The sequence below is a fragment of the Mizuhopecten yessoensis genome, unplaced genomic scaffold (assembly GCF_002113885.1).
Source record: "Mizuhopecten yessoensis strain PY_sf001 unplaced genomic scaffold, ASM211388v2 scaffold8057, whole genome shotgun sequence".
Lineage (NCBI taxonomy): Eukaryota > Metazoa > Mollusca > Bivalvia > Pectinida > Pectinidae > Mizuhopecten > Mizuhopecten yessoensis.
Window position 1 is genome coordinate 357,910 of NW_018407357.1, and position 20,357 is coordinate 378,266.

General features: G+C 35.9%; 2 protein-coding genes across 3 annotated transcripts in view; one reads left to right on the plus strand and one right to left on the minus strand.

The window, feature by feature from the left end:
- Positions 1-2,652, plus strand: part of LOC110454774 (28S ribosomal protein S6, mitochondrial-like) — a 9,762-nt gene extending 7,110 nt beyond the window's left edge. Inside the window, exon 3 of the mRNA XM_021504468.1 lies at positions 1,578-2,652. Within this exon, the coding sequence (XP_021360143.1) occupies positions 1,578-1,830 (253 nt within the window). The 3' untranslated portion in view covers positions 1,831-2,652. The remainder of the gene's footprint in view (positions 1-1,577) is intronic.
- Positions 2,653-3,263: 611 nt separating this feature from the next.
- On the minus strand, positions 3,264-15,966 carry LOC110454758 (heat shock 70 kDa protein 12A-like). Of its 2 annotated transcripts, none has more exons than XM_021504441.1 (5): positions 15,919-15,966; positions 10,261-10,563; positions 9,629-9,844; positions 6,516-6,642; positions 3,264-6,138 (listed from the first exon to the last, which is right to left on the minus strand). In XM_021504441.1, the coding sequence occupies exons 2-5, from the start codon at positions 10,561-10,563 to the stop codon at positions 5,114-5,116; spliced, it is 1,671 nt and encodes a 556-aa protein (XP_021360116.1). In that variant the 5' UTR covers positions 15,919-15,966; the 3' UTR covers positions 3,264-5,113. The 2 variants fall into 2 exon arrangements, with proteins under 2 accessions (XP_021360116.1, XP_021360117.1); XM_021504442.1 differs by having other exon boundaries at positions 10,261-10,573; positions 15,919-15,961.
- Positions 15,967-20,357: the final 4,391 nt, after the last annotated feature.

A 20,357-nucleotide genomic window follows, 5' to 3' on the forward strand; every position in this document is an offset into this window, starting at 1 on the left:
AGTCTAACGTCCTATAGGTGCTGGTTGGTACAGTAGATGTCTCGGTGGAGTAGTCTAACGTCCTATAGGTGCTGGTTGGTACAGTAGATGTCTCGGTGGAGTAGTCTAACGTCCTATAGGTGCTGGTTGGTACAGTAGATGTCTCGGTGGAGTAGTCTAACGTCCTATAGGTGCTGGTTGGTACAGTAGATGTCTCGGTGGAGTAGTCTAACGTCCTATAGGTGCTGGTTGGTACAGTAGATGTCTCGGTGGAGGAATCTTAGGTGGATACCGGAGTATTCTAATAGAGCTCCCTAGACGATAGGTAATAACAATTATCGGCTACAATATAAACAGTGGTAAAAAGCAAGACTGGCTTGGTTTGTTCCTCAATGACAATGAAATACAATGTATACCCAAAGGACAATAGATATTTCTACTTAAATTACACATGAACCATGTATCAATAAAGTGAATTAAAGTGTTCTCATACTTTTACTTCCTCGTAGACATGTTCAGCCAGTGTTCTTTAAGTTTTATGTGGGGATGGCCATACACACAGTATAGCGCAGGCCGTTTGGCTTGGGATGGTAAAATATATATACTTGGACAGGAATATTTGGTAGTGCCATTGCAGATCGTTCAAGCTGCAGGTTCTCAATCGGTGTGTACATAGTGGTCATTTCTGTCCGGTACAAGTGGAATAGACTTTAGTCCGGTTTTAGGTGCCGTATCTTCGAGTAGGCATTGTGATAGGTAACAAGATGGTGTTGTGTCCTGGCTAACTTGATGGTAAGTTTCCTGCAGGCCTGGTAATGTGTGACATTTTTCTCGGACACTAGAATGGCGGGATTGGTATCCGTTGTGCCTATTATGTTGATCTCTTCCGAGTGGGCCCGAGAGTTCATTCTGGTTCATTCTGGTTCTTTTCTTAAGGTTTGAATCTGGCAAGGTAAAATGTACCTTGTAATAGCTCGCTGTTTTCGTTGTCGTAGGGGTTGTCATAGGCCTAGGGGTGACCATATAGTATGGTGCAGGTTGTTGAATCGGACAGATCCAATAAGGATGCAAGGGATCACAAAGTGGAAAAATAACACACGAAGAGGCAGAGGAGTCCAACGTCCTATAGGTGCTGGTTGGTACAGTAGATGTCTCGGTGGAGGAATCTTAGGTGGATACCGGAGTATTCTAATAGAGATCCATAGACGATAGGTAATAACAAGTAGGTAAGAGACGGAGTATCAACACCAGGGATTCCGTGAATTAGGAGATTTTATTTGTTGACATGTTTCAGTAGGCTAGGCCTACCGTCATCAGAACAATTTTACAGTGGCATTGTAGAGCTAAGGTGCAAATAACAGTTAACAATAAAACGACATCATGATATTATTATTTAGATCACGTGATATCAACAAGTTTTGGCGGGAAATAGTGACTGCAAATTGGTGGCGCTGATACCAAAACATGTCAACAAATAAAATCTCCTAATTCATGGAATCCCTGGTGTTGATGCTCCATAATGTTAGGATATTATGAACTATTAAAACTTGAATAAGTGTTTTCCCTGCTGAAAAAAATCTGTTGTTTTGTCATTTCAGCTACTTTGTGATGAACTTTGATTCCAGTACAAATGCCAAGGAAGAAATAGAAAAGAGATTACGCAGGGATGCCGAAATAGTTCGACCCACCATTTTCTCAGTAGTAGAAGATGACGAGCGACCATGTATGAGGGGACTTGAGTGCCAGTTTGGTGAAAATGTCTCTCTGATTGGTGAACGTTTGTCATGGAGAACTAAAGCTCTTAAAAAGACAAATCTGTATGCAGGATTGAAGAAGAATAAAAAGAATTGAGGAACTGTATCAAAGTACATGTCAAACATCGACAGAAGTGCTATTCAAGAATTTGTGTTAAGAAGCGAATGTCACTTAAAGTATGTGTGTAAATATTGATGTGTTCTTATGAAGATTTCAAAAACTCACAAATCTTCTGAAAATTTTGCACCATTTCAATATACTTTATTTTAATATTACCTTGTGACAGAACAAGCTGATACTATGTTAGCTCAGTTCATGACTCGACAACACAATTAATATTATCTTCAAGTATGGCTTTGATTGGGGTGATTTTGTGAACAGTGTTCTATATCTACAGAAAATACGATCACCGAGTCAGATCTATTTCATTGATGAAACAGCTAAACGACAACTTGGCTGTGAATTCATTTTCCTTACAGAAGGCATGTTCCCACCATGTTTTCAAGATTTCAAAATTGTCGGTACTGCTTGCCAATTACCCTGTATTATGCTATCATTTTATTGGTATGCTTTTTTTTTCAGTAATCATGCATTGTGTATTAGATATTCTAATTTGGCTAAAATACAATCAATTTCATGACCTAGCATTGATTTAAAGCACCTTTTCCTGAAAGGGTGTCTTTCACGTACATTTTTGAAAGTAATAGTGGTATTATTTCTGAAATCCACTTTTAAAATGAGATGAGTTTGAGGAAAGTAGTTGTCATACAAATCCTGTGTTCGGAGAAATAAAGACAATACATATAATTGTATGAAAATGTTTGATTTAATAGATTTAGTACTTGCATGTTGAGTTGGTTAGATTATTGACTCTTGTTATTCTAGACAGGATAATAAAAGAAAACAATTGGATGCTTAAGAACAGGAAAAACAAAAATTCAGAATTCATGAAAAATGGTGCTTTCTTAGATACGACAGCCACTTGAGATTGTCACTGGGGAAGATCTGAAAACCTAACTTGCACTGTCAGATTTAGGCTTCACTGCCAAGTAATGTTGGTTAAGTTGTAAAACCCAATGTTTGGATAATATCAAAGGATCAACTGAAAGTGGTGTTTGTATCTAATAATAATAATAATAAACTTTATTTATTGAGGATACAAAACCTGTTTAGCAAAGCTAATCTTCCACAGGGTCCTCTGTTAGTAAAATTGGTTAGTTAAAAGACAAAGTAGTATCACAGCAAATAAATGTACATAAAATAATTGTTGGTCTACTAAAACATCAATTCATATCACAGTTATTTCATAATTTAAACGGTTGTTCATTACAATTACAATAAAATTATCACAGAAGCACGAAATATATTCTGTGCTTAACCCATTATGGTTTTCATTAAAAGACAAATTGTCTAATTTACATATATGCTAATGTAGCAAAAGCTAAAAATTGACAGAATACACGCTAATATAGCGAAAATAAAACAAATCAAAGCTGTATCTAAAAAGTATAATAGTAAAAATAAAAGACAATTAAACCGCATTCTTAATGTTACCAATCATATTTTGTTTGAATTTTGTCAAGGAGGAAGAGAGTCTTACTTCAACCGGTAAATTATTCCAAATCTGGCTCCCTTGTACCAAAAAGTGTTTGGAATAAAATGTGGTACGGTGTTTGGGTACCTTGACAGAGTTTTGGGATGCTGATCTAGTATATCTGTTGTTAGACAAATTAAATTGATTAGAAAGATATCCTGGAACTAGATTATTTATACATTTGTACACCATAACACCTCTTTTGAATTTCAAATATTCGCCAATTGGTAACCACCCTAATGAAGAAAACATTTCTACTGATGGTGTATCAAATGGAGCATCCAACAGTAATCTTGCAGCTTGTTTCTGCGCTTTTGACAGTTTTTGTAGAAGATTGCATATCTAAAGTACTCATGTTAAAGAGCACAATGTTTATTCTATTTATTCTTTGTGTTTTTTCAGAGAGTGAAGCATGTGTTCTTAAAAAAACAGGAAAGTAAAAACAGGAAAGTTAAAGTATTCAGGTTGTCTGTCTGTTCAGTTTGTTTTGCTTTTGTACATTGTTGATGGAAGTAATTGGGGTATCTTTTTAAAACTTAAACATGGTGATTTCCCTGCTACCCAAAATCTACTTCCTCAATTTTTAGGCCAATTGGATTCAAAATGGCTGCTAATCAGCCATCTTGGATTTTGACATTACAGTTTATTATTGGTAAATTTTACATCTCTTAGCCGCTAAGCATCTTGTTATGACATAATGAAACAGAGCTGGTCATATTCAAACAAGATGTCAACTGACCAAACCTTTTTGTTATGACATTATGAAGCAAAGTTGGTCAGAAACAAATGTCGACAAAAGGAGTATATAAGTAACAATTAAATGTCAATGTAACACTCACTTCAGTACAAGATGCAAGAAGATTTATTTAGAGTCGTACATGTTAAACAGTGAACATTAGCTCTGTAGAGCTACGACAAAACATGAATAAAATTCATAGAAAATTACAAACAAAACAAAATATCACAGCGTGCATGTTGAATAAAGAATAAAAACAGCTTAAGGGACTGAACAATACAAAAATCTCACTATTAGAGTCGGATACATAGCGGGTCCGTTCCTGTCATGTCAGTAATCTAGTTAATGTCTCTGGTAGCTAATGTTCAGAAAACAATCTTTAATTGTTTCTGCAGACCTTGTTCGGCCAACATATGCCTGAATAGCTTGGGCCTCCCCCACTTCCACATAGTAAAATTTTGAACAATAATACATATATATGTTTTCATGGTTCTAACATACTTTTTTCAGCGAAATATGAGGTCTAACATGGTTTCTGAAGTAGGAATATCGGCAATAGTTCTAATGAAACCTACATTTTAATGACATGATAGAGACGACCTTGTAAACCCGCAATATCCCTCTCAGATAAAACAAGTGCTTGCATGGATGGAACTGTCGTTTAAGTTATTTATGTGTGACACGTTGTGTTTAACTTCCTTACGTATATAAGTTATATGATATTGTCACCACATGTGACGTATTATAAACAAGCTTTACCAATCTGATTAAAATACAGCTCCTCTACTATCGTACGATACTAGAACGATAGCATAATGAGGAGCTGTATTTTAATCAGATTGAAGCTTAACATGTATCAGTTTAACAACAAGGCCTTTGGTCAAATGTGGTCCTCCTGTTTTCAAAGATAGTCCATACACTAAAAAAATACATAAATTGTTGTATTAGTCAAAAATCACAAAAACAAGACAATATTATAACACTAATTATAAGTTATCGGTAAAAGTAATAACAAGAAATGTTTTCAGATCCAGTGTTAATATCCTGTTTTAGAAGCAATCAAATGAAGCCGCGTACGTCAAACCAGTGTTTTCATCCACAGCCTCCACCTTCAGCTCTGTACCTCCCAGTATCATCCTGACCTTGACTGCTCTGTTAGTTCCCCCTGTGAGGTCAGGCATTCGTACACTGATAGTTCCAAGGGCACGGCACCCTGGATCTGTGGTGTAAGTTAGATTTTCAGAAGGAGATGCAATAACTCTGATAGGCATTATTGCCTGATTTTTACAAACTGGACTGAAAGATTTGTAGGGCGTTGCCTGGCCATTTCGCATTGTCGTACCAACTGTTATAAATTTTGAGAATACATCTGAGCAGTACTCTATTCCCTCGATTAGTGTCAGTTGATTTATGGGATGCCTGCCATGATCAAATTCAACAACCCCTTTTGTACCATATGTCGATGTTGCCATTCTCCATCCGATGATGTCGGAGTCGTGACCGAAAATGACTGCTCCTTTAAGGACAGCCGAGGTTGCCTCCACCGGTATATGTACCTGGATGTGAGGGAATGCTTCTATCATAGCCGCCTGCAGAAGTTTGCTGTCTGATAATCCTCCTACCAAATAGATAGCATCGGCAGAAGCCACCTCTGGTTTGGCTATCAGCTCCCTTACGTGGTTTACAATCTTTTGGACTGGCACATCAAAGAAGCTGGCAAACGTTTGGTGTGGAATGCTCATTTTGTCACCTCTTATCTTGATTGGCTGTTGTATTCCGGCTGTTCTACCCAGGCTTTCTCTAAGACAGTAAGGAATCCAGATATTGACCGGTGACATACCCATTGCGGCTTCCGGATTAAAAGACCGTTTGACAATCTCGAATTCCCTCTCTATCTGCAAATTTTCAGCTTTTGACATTTTCCTGATAGCGGCGAGTCCAAAGACTTTCACAAGGAATGTCTGGAAAGCGTCGTCTACCTTTGTCCCTCCCCATGGTCCTCCTGATGGAGGAAGGACTTCCTGTAGTTTATCTGAAAGGTGAACTTTGTGCGCAGTCACATCCACAGTACCGCCTGCAAATGATAATGGTAGATATAAAAATGACTTGATAGCACATACAAAAAATGTACTTTCTTAGTAAACAGACACGGTAAACACAGCTTACGTATTAACTTAAGAATGAAGTCGATAATGTTTGAAAGGGTCATTACAGTGTATGGAATGCTGTTCCTGTCTTGTAGTTACTTTCGTAATGTGGTTCGTTCTTTATTATAATTTTACGTTATGTCAAGAGTCTCTATTTTATGACATATAAAGAAGTTACCATATAATGTAATGGAGTTGAACACAATAAGGCAGATACGGCGACTAATAAAATTGACCTAATTAGCATATGTGTGATATTAAGAAGCAGATACTTTTGTTCGATTCTCAAGGTCGAGATAAATACCTCCAGAATCCACAATCATGAACGTATGGCCGATGGGGAACATTCCCTGGCGAATGTTGGATTTACAATACAAGGCAGCAGCTTCCGGTTCAAGAGCCAGTGTGAGACGATCACCATTTATGCCGGCCTGTAAGAGCATTGGAATATAGGATATTCATGACCTATTATCATACAGATACCATTTGTTAACCAGTAATTATCTAAGCACAAGAGGAGAATACCTATTTGTCAACAAAAGCGTAACTAACATAATCACAAACATTACACAAGGAAATAAATTATTTCCCTATGGGATTATGATGTCGACCATAAAACTTGTCTGTGGTATACATCAACCTGCATCTCCCGAAACCAAACGTGTTAGTTTGTCCTTCAGCAGTCAAAAACTATCGCTGAAACCATGATATCCTGAGCAAGCTCTTGAACAACTACGTTAGGGAAACGGGGATGGTGATATCAAGAAGAGGAAAGTTGCCATCGCGAAAACGATATCGCGACGCTTATCGTACAGCATTATAGTGAAAGATCAGGGAACGTGGCTGATGTAGAAGAGTATGTAGTTTTTAATATTTTTAGCTCAGAAGGGTAGTCCTGATTTAATGGTACTTGGAACTGAAGAAAGAAGTTTAGATAATTGCTTGCTTGAGACACTTGCACAGCTGGTTGATTCTTTTGAAGTTTTCATATTTGTTGGGAAAAAATGGAAAACGTATATATTAGATTTACTTGGTTATCAAGCAAGCCTCATTCTTTCAGTAAGTATCATTCTAATATGACAGTAAAGATGTCTCGATAATGACATTCCATGAAATGCCCTCGTAGCTTTACATTAGGGACAATATTTTGGAACTCGATTGTATTGAAATGTAGAACAGGAACATACTGAAGGAGAGATTATTCTGAGGCCATCTTAAAAAACGTATAAGCAATATGTTTAAAATAACTGAGAAATGATTGGGACACTTTTGTACTTGTTACATTTTCTGTAGCTATGCCGGACTTGTGGTGTAGGTAATATGACATGGACTCTACCTACTACACAGATTTTGTAACGTATCATCATATACCGACTTGTATATATTATACTCTAGCACATACATGTGATGCCGTTGGAGCACAAAGTAGGGAGATTGAATTTTAAGTAGGGAGAGTTTTTTTGCGGCATCACGCCGTAATGTCGTTTCTTTAATAATTGACAATTTTTCCTATATTTTTAGGAAAAAAAACACCATGTGTATTTTCAAATTTTCTATTAAAAATCAAAAACTCATCAAAATATTGGTTCGGTTTTGCAATGAATTAGATATAATAGAGATACAAGTAATTGAACGTTTGAAAAGATCAGAAAAATGACAGTTTTAACAGCCCTGTCTTCTTAATTACTACCATATCCAGTTTGTCACATTTGTGTTGGACAAAAAAGGCAAATAATGCAGATAATGTACGTGTAATGTGGGCCAATTTGATTTGGTATTCACCATTATTGATCTGTTGTGAAACTGTTGATCTTTTAGAAAAAGATGGGAGCCATATTTGGCTGCCGCTCACCGATAAGCATTTATCTTTGCATGATGATACATTTGGGTCAGACCTATATAAATTCCAATTTGTGAGAAAAAAAATCGGCTTTACCTATTTGGAGATATTGGGGGTAATGACAATTTTCCGATTTAAGGCATACATGGATCTTTTATTAGTTAATGTTTTTAACGAACAACCATTAGGTTGAGGTCTATATTAAAGAATTCACAATGAAATAGTGGGTCGATAATAAAAACAAATAGTCACAGTGACTCATTTCAAATAAAGTTGATTTCTGCTGTATTCACGTTACAATAACTCTTGTGTTTCTTATATTCTGATCCGAAACATAATTGATACTCCAGGAATATTAAATGAAAAATATTCTTAGTAGTTTAATGGAATGTATCAAAGGTATAATAGTAAAATTAATAGGGACAAGGGGCCCATTGCATGTATACATACAGGAGACAATATGTCAGATTGTCATGTCAACCAGCACCGAATCACTTCATTATTACTCTCTGTTTGGTGACGTTTCAGCGCACTTTATTTTTTATTTTTGTTTATTCATATTTATGAAATTTTCTGATTTATAATAATTATTCCTTTTATTTACAATGCAATCCTCTTGAGTAGGACACAGCTAGTCAGACTGTGAGCAATCATCGGATTTGATTGCGTCATTTACCACACAGTGAGTTAATTTATTCGACAACTATTTGCACTTGTTTTCTTGGTGAAGCTCATGAGAAAATACTAAAGGTCCTTTTCATAGGTGCATTTATCATACTCTTATCATTGACCTTTCAAATAAATGTTATGATTAGAATGAAGGGTAACATTTAATGGAATTAAAAGAAACTTATTCTTGTTTAATCACATTTAATTGAATTTTTTTGGGAACACATATCTGAATAATTGATTTAGACTTAATTAATGGATATTTTTGGAACAGAAAAACAAAATATATGTCATTTTACTGCCCCTCATTTGACCCCTAATATGTCGGAAGGGGTTACACGAATTTTATTTACATACATGTAAATTAGTTTGTGTAGGTCTGACCTAAAGGTATGGTAATGCAAAAATAAACGATAATCGGTGAGGGGACCATTAAATAGCCAAATATGCCATCCCTCCTTTCCTTCACAATGTTTCAAAATTAGAAGTACACGAAATCATAGCGGAAGATTCAGTGTTTTAATGGTGTAAAGATCTGTCATTTGCCACGTCTGGAATGTATTTGCGGATTGTGCCATCAGAGTGCAATTATTTCTTTACGCATTTTAAAGACAGCTTTTACTGAAAAATGATGTCTATAAGATTTCTTGTCGCAAAAGTACAGAAATAAAACCCAAACAGCGTTTATTATACCCGGCATTTTGACATTTGGGAGTGACCATTGTAAGGAAATCTATCAAAGATGTCTTGAAAAATAGAAGTGAACATATAAAAACTGTATAAGGAATGACCCAACAAAACAACTAAATTCTACTATGACTATTGACTGATCAAATTGGAAAAGACGGGCGCTTTAGGCATTTGAGTTACCTGTAACTACATTGTAACATTTTATCCGGTAGATTTACCTTCACTGCAGCCTTCCTCATGAACTGTTTGGCAGCATCGTTCCAGATTGCAGGTACAGTTAAAACCCACTGGATGTCCTCTTCCTCAAAGATGCTTCTTTCCTGCAACATTTCGTGGAAATGATCCCGAAGATACTTGATCCCTGCTGAAAACACGTTCATTGCGCGCATCTCCCTTCCTGTCACATCTTTTATCCTGGTCATCTCATTTAAATTCTGGAAATGGTACCATCAAATGAACATTATGATATTACCATTGTTCATATAATAAAATACTGCAATACAAGGAAACGTAAGACTTAAATACTGTTAATTAATATTGTTAATCGTGAATGAAAATTAGAGCCAAAGTTTTGGGCCGCAAGAACAGTCATTTTAGGTCAGAAAAAAACTTTTCGGCTGCTTCATCTTCTACATGTAGAAGAAAATACTTCAAGTTACAGCTCTGACTGGAAATGTTCTTTGCGATTATAACTGAGGTAGTGGAACCCTTTAATCTAACGTGTTTCTACTGTTGTAGAATTATTTGTTAACTACTTTAGAATGATAGCCAACCTCTATAAGAAACATGTTTTTCTAAAGAAGATCTGAAGGTTAATAGTATTATACAAACTGGTTGATGAAATTCTCACCTCGTTTTTGAAAAGCGTCATTTTGAATCTTTTGAAGTAATACCATTGCTTTTGATGGTCATCCGGCAACCTGGTGTAAGTATCCTCTGCCTGGTACCCGAATGAGTGGAACTTTTGTCTGGAGTCAAATAGTATGGAGGTAGGTGCCTTAGTGGACTGTTCCAAGCCTATTCCAGTCGGCCAAAGGTAAGTTCTCACTTTTTTCTTGTTAGACTTATACTCGTGGTAGAAGGAAAAGGCGTAACCCGAGTACGTCGTCCCAAAGTCGATAGCTACCACCAGTAATTTCTGAGCTGAGGCCATCTTGAAGAATCATAAACATGATATAAATTCATTGAAATGACGCCTGATTACATCCGAAACTTCTCTGCCGAGACCATCATGAACTCTGTCATAAATCAACACGCACTTTAAATATTTAGTCAATGGTTTATGTTTTCTGTGTATCACTTAGGTAAGAGAAGTTATTAACGTTTTCCATTACAACTAATCACTTCGTACACCTCTCCAAAGTTTAGAAATAACAAACTTTATATATGTATATATTGTATATCTTAAATTAACAAAGCATTGATTATTCGCATAACGCCTTTAAGGTTTGTTAAATACAGTGAGCAATGTGCATTATAATGTTTACTAAGCTCCTGAATTTAGGCTAAACAATTAGAACGGGGTTTTTTCTACAGAAATAAATGCAGCTGACGTTTATTTTAACAAATAGAAATCAGTGAATTTGTTGTACAACATGTGGCATACATTGTTCTTTTCGCTTACTATTTTTTGTTCCACCAAAATTGTAGAAATAACAATTTCTCGGGCTTAAAACACCAACATCTTTATTGAAAATCTATTCCAGATAAGAAAGTAAACTTACTTCGCTCAGAAAATATCATGTGCCCCCATAGACGTAGAGAAAAAGTGGGAAGTGGGGATCATATCGCAGTTCCAGTTTATAGAACTCTCAATTTCAAAAGAGGTTCAACAAAAATTGTAGCAGCTACAAGCAGCAGTAATTTATGTTGTGTATGATCATTTATCCCATTTGAAGTGATGGAGAAATCAGGGCCAATATTGCCACTCACACACAAAATCGACAGGATGAGTTTTATCTTATGCTAAGAAACGAAACAATACACATTGTATTAATAATGAATATGGTTTTTTTTTGTGCTAAGAATTGGTGTCATTGAATAATGTCACGGTATTGAATGTTAAAAACAACACGATTCATCAGAATTTTGAGCAATTTTTATAAGTTAGAGCATGTTCATTATGCCACATTTCAAACAGAGAATATATGTGAAATTGGATATCTTAAATTAACAAAGCATTGGTTCTACGCATAACGCCTTTTAAGGTTTGTTAAATACAGTGACCATTGTTCATTATAATGTTTACTAAGCTCCTGAGTTAAGGCTAAACAATTAGAAAGGTTGTTTTTTCTACTGAAATAAATGCAGCTGACGTTTATCTTAACAAATAGAAATCAGTGAATTTGTTGTACAACATGTGGCATACATTGTTTTTTTAGTTTACTATTTTTTGTTCAAGCAACCCACTCCTCAAATTGTAGAAATAACCATTTCTCGGGCTTAAAACACCAACATCTTTATTGAAAATCTATTCCAGATAAGAAAGTAAACTTACTTCGCTCAGAAAATATCATGTGCCCCCCGTAGTAGTAGAGAAAAAGTGGGAAGTGGGGATCATATCGCAGTTCCAGTTTATAGAATTCAAAAGAGGTTCAGCAAAAATTGAAGCAGCAACAAGCAGCAGTAATGTATGTTGTGTATGATCATTTATCCCATTTGAAGTGATGGAGAAATCAGGGCCAATATTGCCACTCACACACAGAACCGACAGGATGAGTTTTATCTTATGCTAAGAAACGAAACAATACCCATTGTATTAATAATGAATATGTTTTTTGTGCTATGAATGGATATCATTGAATAATGTCACGGTATTGAATGTTAAAAACGACACGATTCACCAGAATTTTGAGCAATTTTATAAGTAAGAGCAAGTTCATTATGCCACATTTCAAACACAGAGCATATGTGAAATTTTATTAAATTGTATTTATATTGCATACATTATAAAAAAAAAACATATCAAAATAGAGGCAAAGCAATCAAAATCTCCATAACAACATAAGCCAACACTGTTGATAGTTAAATTATCTAGCTTCCAGAGAAAAACACAAGCAGGAAGTGTCTTTTGGATTACTTCCACCTCGAAACATAGACCATTGTGTTTATAGAGCTATCGTAGTACTCATGCTTCTAAATTGTTCTATTCAATAAATCGTATTTCTTAGTGCTACTCGAATTATCCAGCATCATTTTTTACAACAGTCTTTCGGAGTAATTTGTTCTGAAATACTTATTTTTCCTTTATAAAATCCAAACAATGACGGCCAGTTGGATTATTTCTAGATGAACTTTAACTATTTGTGGTGTTCAAATGGATTATAAATTTCTGAATATTTTATATTTAATGTACATGGGCAAAGAAGTAATAACGATAGTGCAGACAAAGAAATTTGTCAAATTCAGGGCGATCTGCCTCTTTTAATATCAAGACAGGAAAATGAAAATTTAAATATAACAATATAAAACAGAGATAAAAAGTCACGATGAAACAATATTACTATAAAAATACATACACAAAATAAAACAGTAGTTACTTATATAAAATTTGCTATCGTAATTGCATATCCCCTCGGTCAGCTTCTAACCGAAGGTTAATTATTGTAAAAAGTTCATCTTCAATACGTGAGGTCAAGTGAACTAATACAAACAAGAGGCCCAGATGACCTGTATCGCTCGCCTGGATAATAAAGCAATCATAGGAAATTATTCTTATTACATAAAATCCCTCCAATGGTAATAAAGAAGAAGGATTTTAAAGATTTAAACCTCAAATTTCCCTATTTGGCCCAGCAACTCTGCACCCAGAGGAGCCACACCCTCCGTTTATGCACAATTTAGTCCCTTTTGCCCAAGAATAATCTAGGCCAAATTTGGAAAATAAATCCCTCAAATAGTACAGAAAGAGAAAAATTTAAAATATTTATACCTCAAGTTCCTCCATTGGGCCCCGCCCCTCTGCATCAAGAGGGGCAAAACACTTCATTAATACTAAATCTTATCATCTTTGTCCAAGAATGCTCCTGGCCAAATTAGGATAAAATACCTCAAATGGGACAGAAGAAGAAGGATTTTTAAAGATTTAAACATCAAATTCCCCTATTTGGCCCTCAACTCTGTACCCAGATTGACTACACCCTATGTTTATACAAAAAATAGTCCCCTTTGGCAAAAGATACTCCATGCCAAATTTTGATACAATCCCTCCAATAGTACAGAAGAAGAAGGATTTATAAGATTAAAACCTCATATTCTACTTTTGAGCCCGCCCTTCTGCACTAAAAGGGGTAACATCCACCCTTTATACAAAATTTAGTCCCCTTTGCCCAAGGATGCTCCAGGCCAAATTTGTATAAAATCCCTCTAATGTTACAGAAGGACAAGGATTTTAAAGATGGAAACCTCAATTCCCCTATTTCCCCCCCCCCCCCCCCCCCCTTCTGCACCCAGAGGGCCACACCCTCCATTTCTACAAACTTTAATTCTCTTTGCCCAAGGACGATCCACGCCAAATTTGGATAAAATCCCTACAATGATACAGAAGGAGAATGATTTTAGAGGGCCAAACCCTCCATGTATATAAACTTTAATTTCTTTTGCCCAATGATTCTGCATGCCAAATTTGGATAAAATCCCTCCAATGGTAAAGAAGAAGAAGGATTTTAAAAGTTTAAACCACAAACCCTATTGGGCACCGCTCCTCCAATAAGGAGAGGGGGGAGGCACAACCACCATTTATATCAAATTTAGTGCAGAAGTCCATACTAAATTGGGATAAAATCCCTTGTTCCTACGATAGAATAAGGATTTTAAAGGTTTAACCTCTATTTCCTCCATTGGGTACGGCCTCTCTGTCCTAAGTGAGGCCATACCCACCGTTTATACAAAATTCAGTCCCCTTGGCCAAAGGATGCTGCAGACTAAATTAGGATAAATCCCTTTAATCCTACGGTAGAAGACGGATATTAACAGTTTTTACCTCTATTTCCCCTATTGTGACCCACCTCTCTGACCCCAGGGAGGCAATACCCATTGTTTATACAAAATGTAGTCCCCTTGGCCCAAGGATGCCGCAGACTAAATATGAATAAAATCTCTTCATCCCTATGGTAGAAAAGGAATGTTAAAGATTTTACCTCTATTTCCCCTGTTGGGTCTCTGCCCCCGGGCGGTCCAAACCCACCGTCTATAAAAAATTGAGACTTCTTGACCAAAGGATGTTCCAGACCAAATTGGGAGAAAATCCCTTAATCCCTACGGTAAAAGAAAGATTTTAAATGTTTACCTCTATTCGACCTCACACCTGCCCACAGGGGGCCACATTTACCGTTTATACAAAATTCAGTGCCCTTAGCCTAAGGATGCTCCTGACCAAATTAAGTCAAAATCTACTGGGCCGTTCAGGACTAGTAGCGTTTTAAAGAAAAAGTTGACGGACGGACGATGGACGGAGGGACGGACGGAGGGACGATGGACGGACGGACGGACGGAGGGACGACGGACGTTGCGGTACGGCATAAGCTCACCATGGTACGTCCTGCGGACCAGATGAGCTTAATACTTGTAAATGTAGTGAGAAAAATCTAACTTGTAGTTGTTCGTGTCTATCTAATCTACCTGTAAATGTACCTGGTAAACTATTAGTGAATTGTGGTTTTTCTTCTTAAATGAACTTGTGCTTATAATATATTTGTTACCCATGATTGTCTATTAAAAAGGCCAGCAGCTTTTCTTTATTAAACACAAGTATGTGCTGTTAAATGCTGAAGAATGAACAGCTGCATGCACATATCTATACAAAGGATGATGTCACGTCTTTGTTTAAATCATATTATGTGTATAGCCTTTTTACCACTCTCGTGTCTATTTCCGTTTTGGAAGTGATTCTATTTATACCAGTCACCAATCAATCCATTACTGTGTGTATTAATACGTATATTTCAGAACCGAAACCTTTCATAACGAAACTTAAACAGGGTGATTTTTGAAAATCCTGAAATGAATTTTCAGGAATCAGAAATGTCTATTTTCGGTTGTCACATATTACTGAAAAATCTTAAGTCAAATACTGTAAACAGTCAGAAACAAGAAATATATTCTATGAATTGTGGAGTTTGTATATATACACTATCATGTACCAAGTACATGTCAATTAAATATTAACAATAGTATCTAACACTACACACATATATCAAGGAGAAATATCCATTATTTACTACTCTAACACTCCTTCGCATATACAGCCACTTTAAACACATTTATGCAATCAGACATCATTATTATTAAAATTCTATATATATGATATCATAATGCCATAATTATCGTCCATTTGTTTTCAACATATGGAAAAAACATCATTTAAAATGTTCCAGTGACCTATCATAATATTGACCTATATAATTTTAATGTTCACATGAACCGGTATGTATGTAAGGCAAATAGCTCCGAGCATAAACTTTAAAAACTATAAGTACGTAAATCGACATATCAAGAAATATCTACTTACATTTGGGCATCACATCCAGTTACGGATCAATTCTGGGTAATACTTCTCATCTCAAGTTCTGAATTGACAGTACAATACACATACTTGCAGTACTGTAGTACTTTCGGTTTCGATTTTTAGAAACAGTTCGGTCTCGGTCTCAGTTAACACTTGCTTTCGGTTTCGGTCTATAAACAGTCAACATTAACTTTCTTTTTCGTTTTAAAGTTGACGTTTAATTGTCTTTTGTGAAATAGTTCGTGCTGTCCACATCACCTCAGTTCGATTGGGTTTTATCATTGTCTGTACAAGATCTATAATAACGTTATCAGAATGCTTGGTAATAAAAGTGGTAAAAGTACAAGATTGAGCATTATCAACGATTAAGTGGCAAAGCATAGCCATATGAATAACACTCAATAAACAGAAAGGTATGTTGGCATGACGCTATATAATGTAGACGTTCATGTTTTAGCGGTAGTCTCACTCTAGCGATCGCTTTAAATATTGCGCTACATTATGATGGCAGACTTTGAAGCTTTGTTCTCTGTTACAATTTTGGGATGCTCCAATCCATCAATGCGATTATCTTTAAAACCTCGATAATACGCCAACATTGGAGTATGCTGAAATAATTACGTTTACAGCATATACATGTATATAGCGAGCAAGTTACATAGAGGTGTCACTAAATCACCAACAATTTTCACTGGAATGACACTTCATGTATATTACAAGCAGGTAACATTCAAATGTAACCTACAAGCTACATCACCCTGATCTAATCTTTGATACGGTAACGACTTTTAAAGTTAATGTCTCTTTATTCGTAAGGTTGACAATAAATAAAGATTTGTATAAAAGTCTATTGTGTCGATCATTTATATGATTCGACGTATTGTTGTCATTTGTTTCAACAGAGAGGTTAGTATGAATGTTAAATCCATTGAAAATCTATTCATTATATTATCATGTGTAAATTAATAGTTGTTTCACTCGTCGGATAGAACCTGTGACATGAAAACGAACTCAGTAAACAGTTGGCTAGACTCCTGGTAATGATTGTGGCTTATAAAAATGGTTAACACACCATCGTTTCAGTAATAATATGAGGGCAAAGCACAGGATTGGCAACTCAACAGTAAACAAACATGGCTCACCGTCATTCTGCTAACTGTGTCCTATGGAAACGCTCGTTGGCTATTCAGTAAGTTTCAGAATGCGTGTTCACTAGCTGGTGCCATTTTCGTGAGCCAAAAAATCATATAGCAATACTATGTAAATTCATACTAAAAACACAAACAAATGAATGAATGAATGGACCTGGTGAATAGAAAAATATATTGATGTGAAAACTTTTGATAGATACAAGTACTTTAGTAGTCAAAATTCATTAATTATTTTGTATAACAATGATATATAAGTTGTGTTTTTTTAATTTTATCTTTTTCACTGAATCTAGCCCATCTAATGCTATAATGGACAGTTGATAGCGATGAGTTTGAATGAGTGTAGTAAGCGAAGGAAGGAGGAGAACAAAAGAAATACAAGTTTTGTAAGATAGGAAGGCGAGTGTGTTGTATGTAAACCCTACTACTAGAGGAAACTGTTTTTCCGGGAGGTTGAGGTTAGGCACACCAGCACTGTGACAGATCTCAACTAGTTATATAGGGATATATATGTATACTTTCGTGAAATATTTATATTTCAATTAGATTTTTGATGTAATTTGCGTATGCATGACACCGTTAAAATTCGTTAAGTTATACGACGCAGAAGAAATATATAAGTATACTTACAATTTATTTAGTGAGTATTACCATTTACACCAATAAACCAGTCCATTATAGTGTGTTTTACCGTCCATTTAAGATACGTACCATATAGAAACACGTGTCATGGGTAACATATGATAACAAACCACACGATTGTGTTAAACAATCCCGAAATCAAATTACTGGACATCTTATGTAAACTAAGGCCAACACTGAACTGTCAACAAAACCATAACTCGAAAATAACTATAACATATAAGGCAAAACGTAAACTAAGGAAAGATTTACAGGAAGATCATTGAAAAAATACAAGAAGACCAGTCGTTCCGGGAGGTTAAATACAACTGATCTTTGTTTACACCTAACAAGTTGATTAATGTCAACAATAATTATCTTTCAAGTTAGCAAGGAGAAACACATGACAAATCTCTCTACTTGATCATTTCCAGTATTGCGCAAAACAGAGAATAACATTTTTACTAGTGTGAGTCACTTAAATATGACCATGGTAAGTCACATAACAAAGATACCAAAGAGAGCAAATCATGATTTATTTTATCAATCAAGTCCTTCTCTGTATTATGATTTATTCCTGCTACAAAAAAAATGTATTGAATTTTTATAAATTGTAAATTTTTGTAACCTGCTGCCTATATTTGTTGTTTCATTCAGAGAGGAATATTTCAAACATGTTTATCTCTAAAATATGTAAAGGGCCACGCTCCTCTGCCCGAGAAGGGCAACACCCACCGTTTATACAAAAGGTGGTCACTCAATAAAAGGCCGCTGTTGTCTTGGAAACAAGTTGAATTGCGATGTACATTTACAAGAAAAGTTCCTAATAATGATTTCTTGCGCTGTGGATGTGTGAGGATAATCTAACACAGTTGATTCATTATCATGTTAATTTTAGTATAATTTCACTTTATTTCTATATATGTAACAGGCAACTCTCGCCATTGCTTTAAAGAGAAGCTGTTCACATGTATGGAAAGAAGAAGGTGTTGTCAGGAAGATAGAAAACTTAGGAACAAAGCCCTTGCCATAGAGAATGCATATGCATGGTTCAAAAAAAGTCACTGGAAGGTAATTATAAAAAACCTGTCTGACTGTCATCTGTTTATTTATGGTGAATTTGACTTAACTTCTAGATACAAAGGAAATGTAAAAAAGGAAGTATCACCCACAGAAAGATACACAGAAAATATAAATTAGGAAGTATCACCAACAAAATGTTTGCTGTGCACAGTATTATAGCCACCTTGATGTTTCCTCCCAAGTCAGAGGTCAAATAAGTGCACAACCTAAAGTAAAATATTTTCCAGACTGAATGTGAAAACAGTGGTCACAATAACCCAATTTTAGTATGAAGTTAAGGAATTATAAAATAACTTCAATTTTGTTTTGGTTTTCTGTCATGTTCCTTTCATGTGTATATGTATCCAATGTATTCACCTGTCTGGGACTACAGTTTTTGACAAGTAACCCCTCTGGCGGCAGAGTGCAAGTTGTCGGTCCAACAGGATAAATGGGGATAAATATTTATAAGACTACTCCTCAAGTACAGTTGAAGGGATTTTAACCTAATTTAGTATGAAGAACCCCTGGGCCCTGGGAAGTCAAATGTATATGAATGAATCGTTTGGCCTATGAGGACTGAGATTGAGGCCAAAAAGGCACTTCTTCTCTAAGGCTCTGTGTCAAGTTTAACCAAACTTGGTGTGGTGCAAATAGTCCTGACATAGTCTGGCAGAGTTTTTGTATTACTTATGGCCATGGGCATTTCAAAATCAAAAATGACCACTCTGACCTCTGATTTACGGACACTTTTTCATCCGATTTATTCGAAATTCTACCTTGTCATTTTACATTAACTTGGTATACAATATGTATATAATCCACTGACAGTCCTGAACATTACAAATGTTGTTCCTTTTGGGTTGACTTAAAATTCAAGATTGGCTTAGACTATATCTACGAATTCTATTTTAAGTTCAACCAGACTGATTTTGACCCAACAATGATAAAGTTTCCCTATGATGCCCTTAAATAATAAGTGTTTTTATTGTAATTGTTTGTTTCAATGTGAAGTGTTTGTGGTTCCAAATTATAAGAAACATTCTCAATTTTCCATTCTGATAAAGATATTACTTACTCAAAATCAATTCCCATAATAGAGATTGGAGAAACTTATTTGAATACATTTTGTGGAAAAATAACACACGAAGAGGCGGAGGAGTCCAACGTCCAACGTCCTATATGTGCTGGTTGGTAGATGTCTCGGTGGAGGAATCTTATGTAGTTCGTTCAAGTTGCAGGTTCTCAATCGGTGTGTGTATAATAGTGGTCATTTCTGTCCGGTGCAAGTGGAATAGACTGTAGTTCGGTTTTAGGTGCCGTATCTTGGAGTAGGCATTGAGATAGGTAATCAAGATGGTGTTGTGTCCAGGCTAACGTGATGGTAAAGTTACTGCAGGTCCGGTAATTTGAGACATTCTTCTCAGACACTCGAATGGTGGGTTTGTGCCTGTTTTATTGGTCACTTCCGAGTGGGCCGGAGAGGAGTTTATTCTGTCTCTTTACTTAGTGCTTGAATCGGGCAAGGTAAAAGGTACATGTACCTCGAAACAGCTCGCTGAGGTTGTTTCGTAGGGGTGGCCATATAGTATGGTTGTTTAATAGGTT

Coding starts and splice junctions, on each gene's coding strand:
- LOC110454758 (XM_021504441.1), bottom strand. CDS start 10,563: ATGGCCTCAGCTCAGAAATTACTGGTGGTAGCTATCGACTTTGGGACG. Junction 6,643..9,628: donor TGAGGAAGGCTGCAGTGAAG/GTAAATCTACCG, acceptor ATGCTCTTACAG/GCCGGCATAAATGGTGATCG. Junction 6,139..6,515: donor CATGATTGTGGATTCTGGAG/GTATTTATCTCG, acceptor TATCATTTGCAG/GCGGTACTGTGGATGTGACT.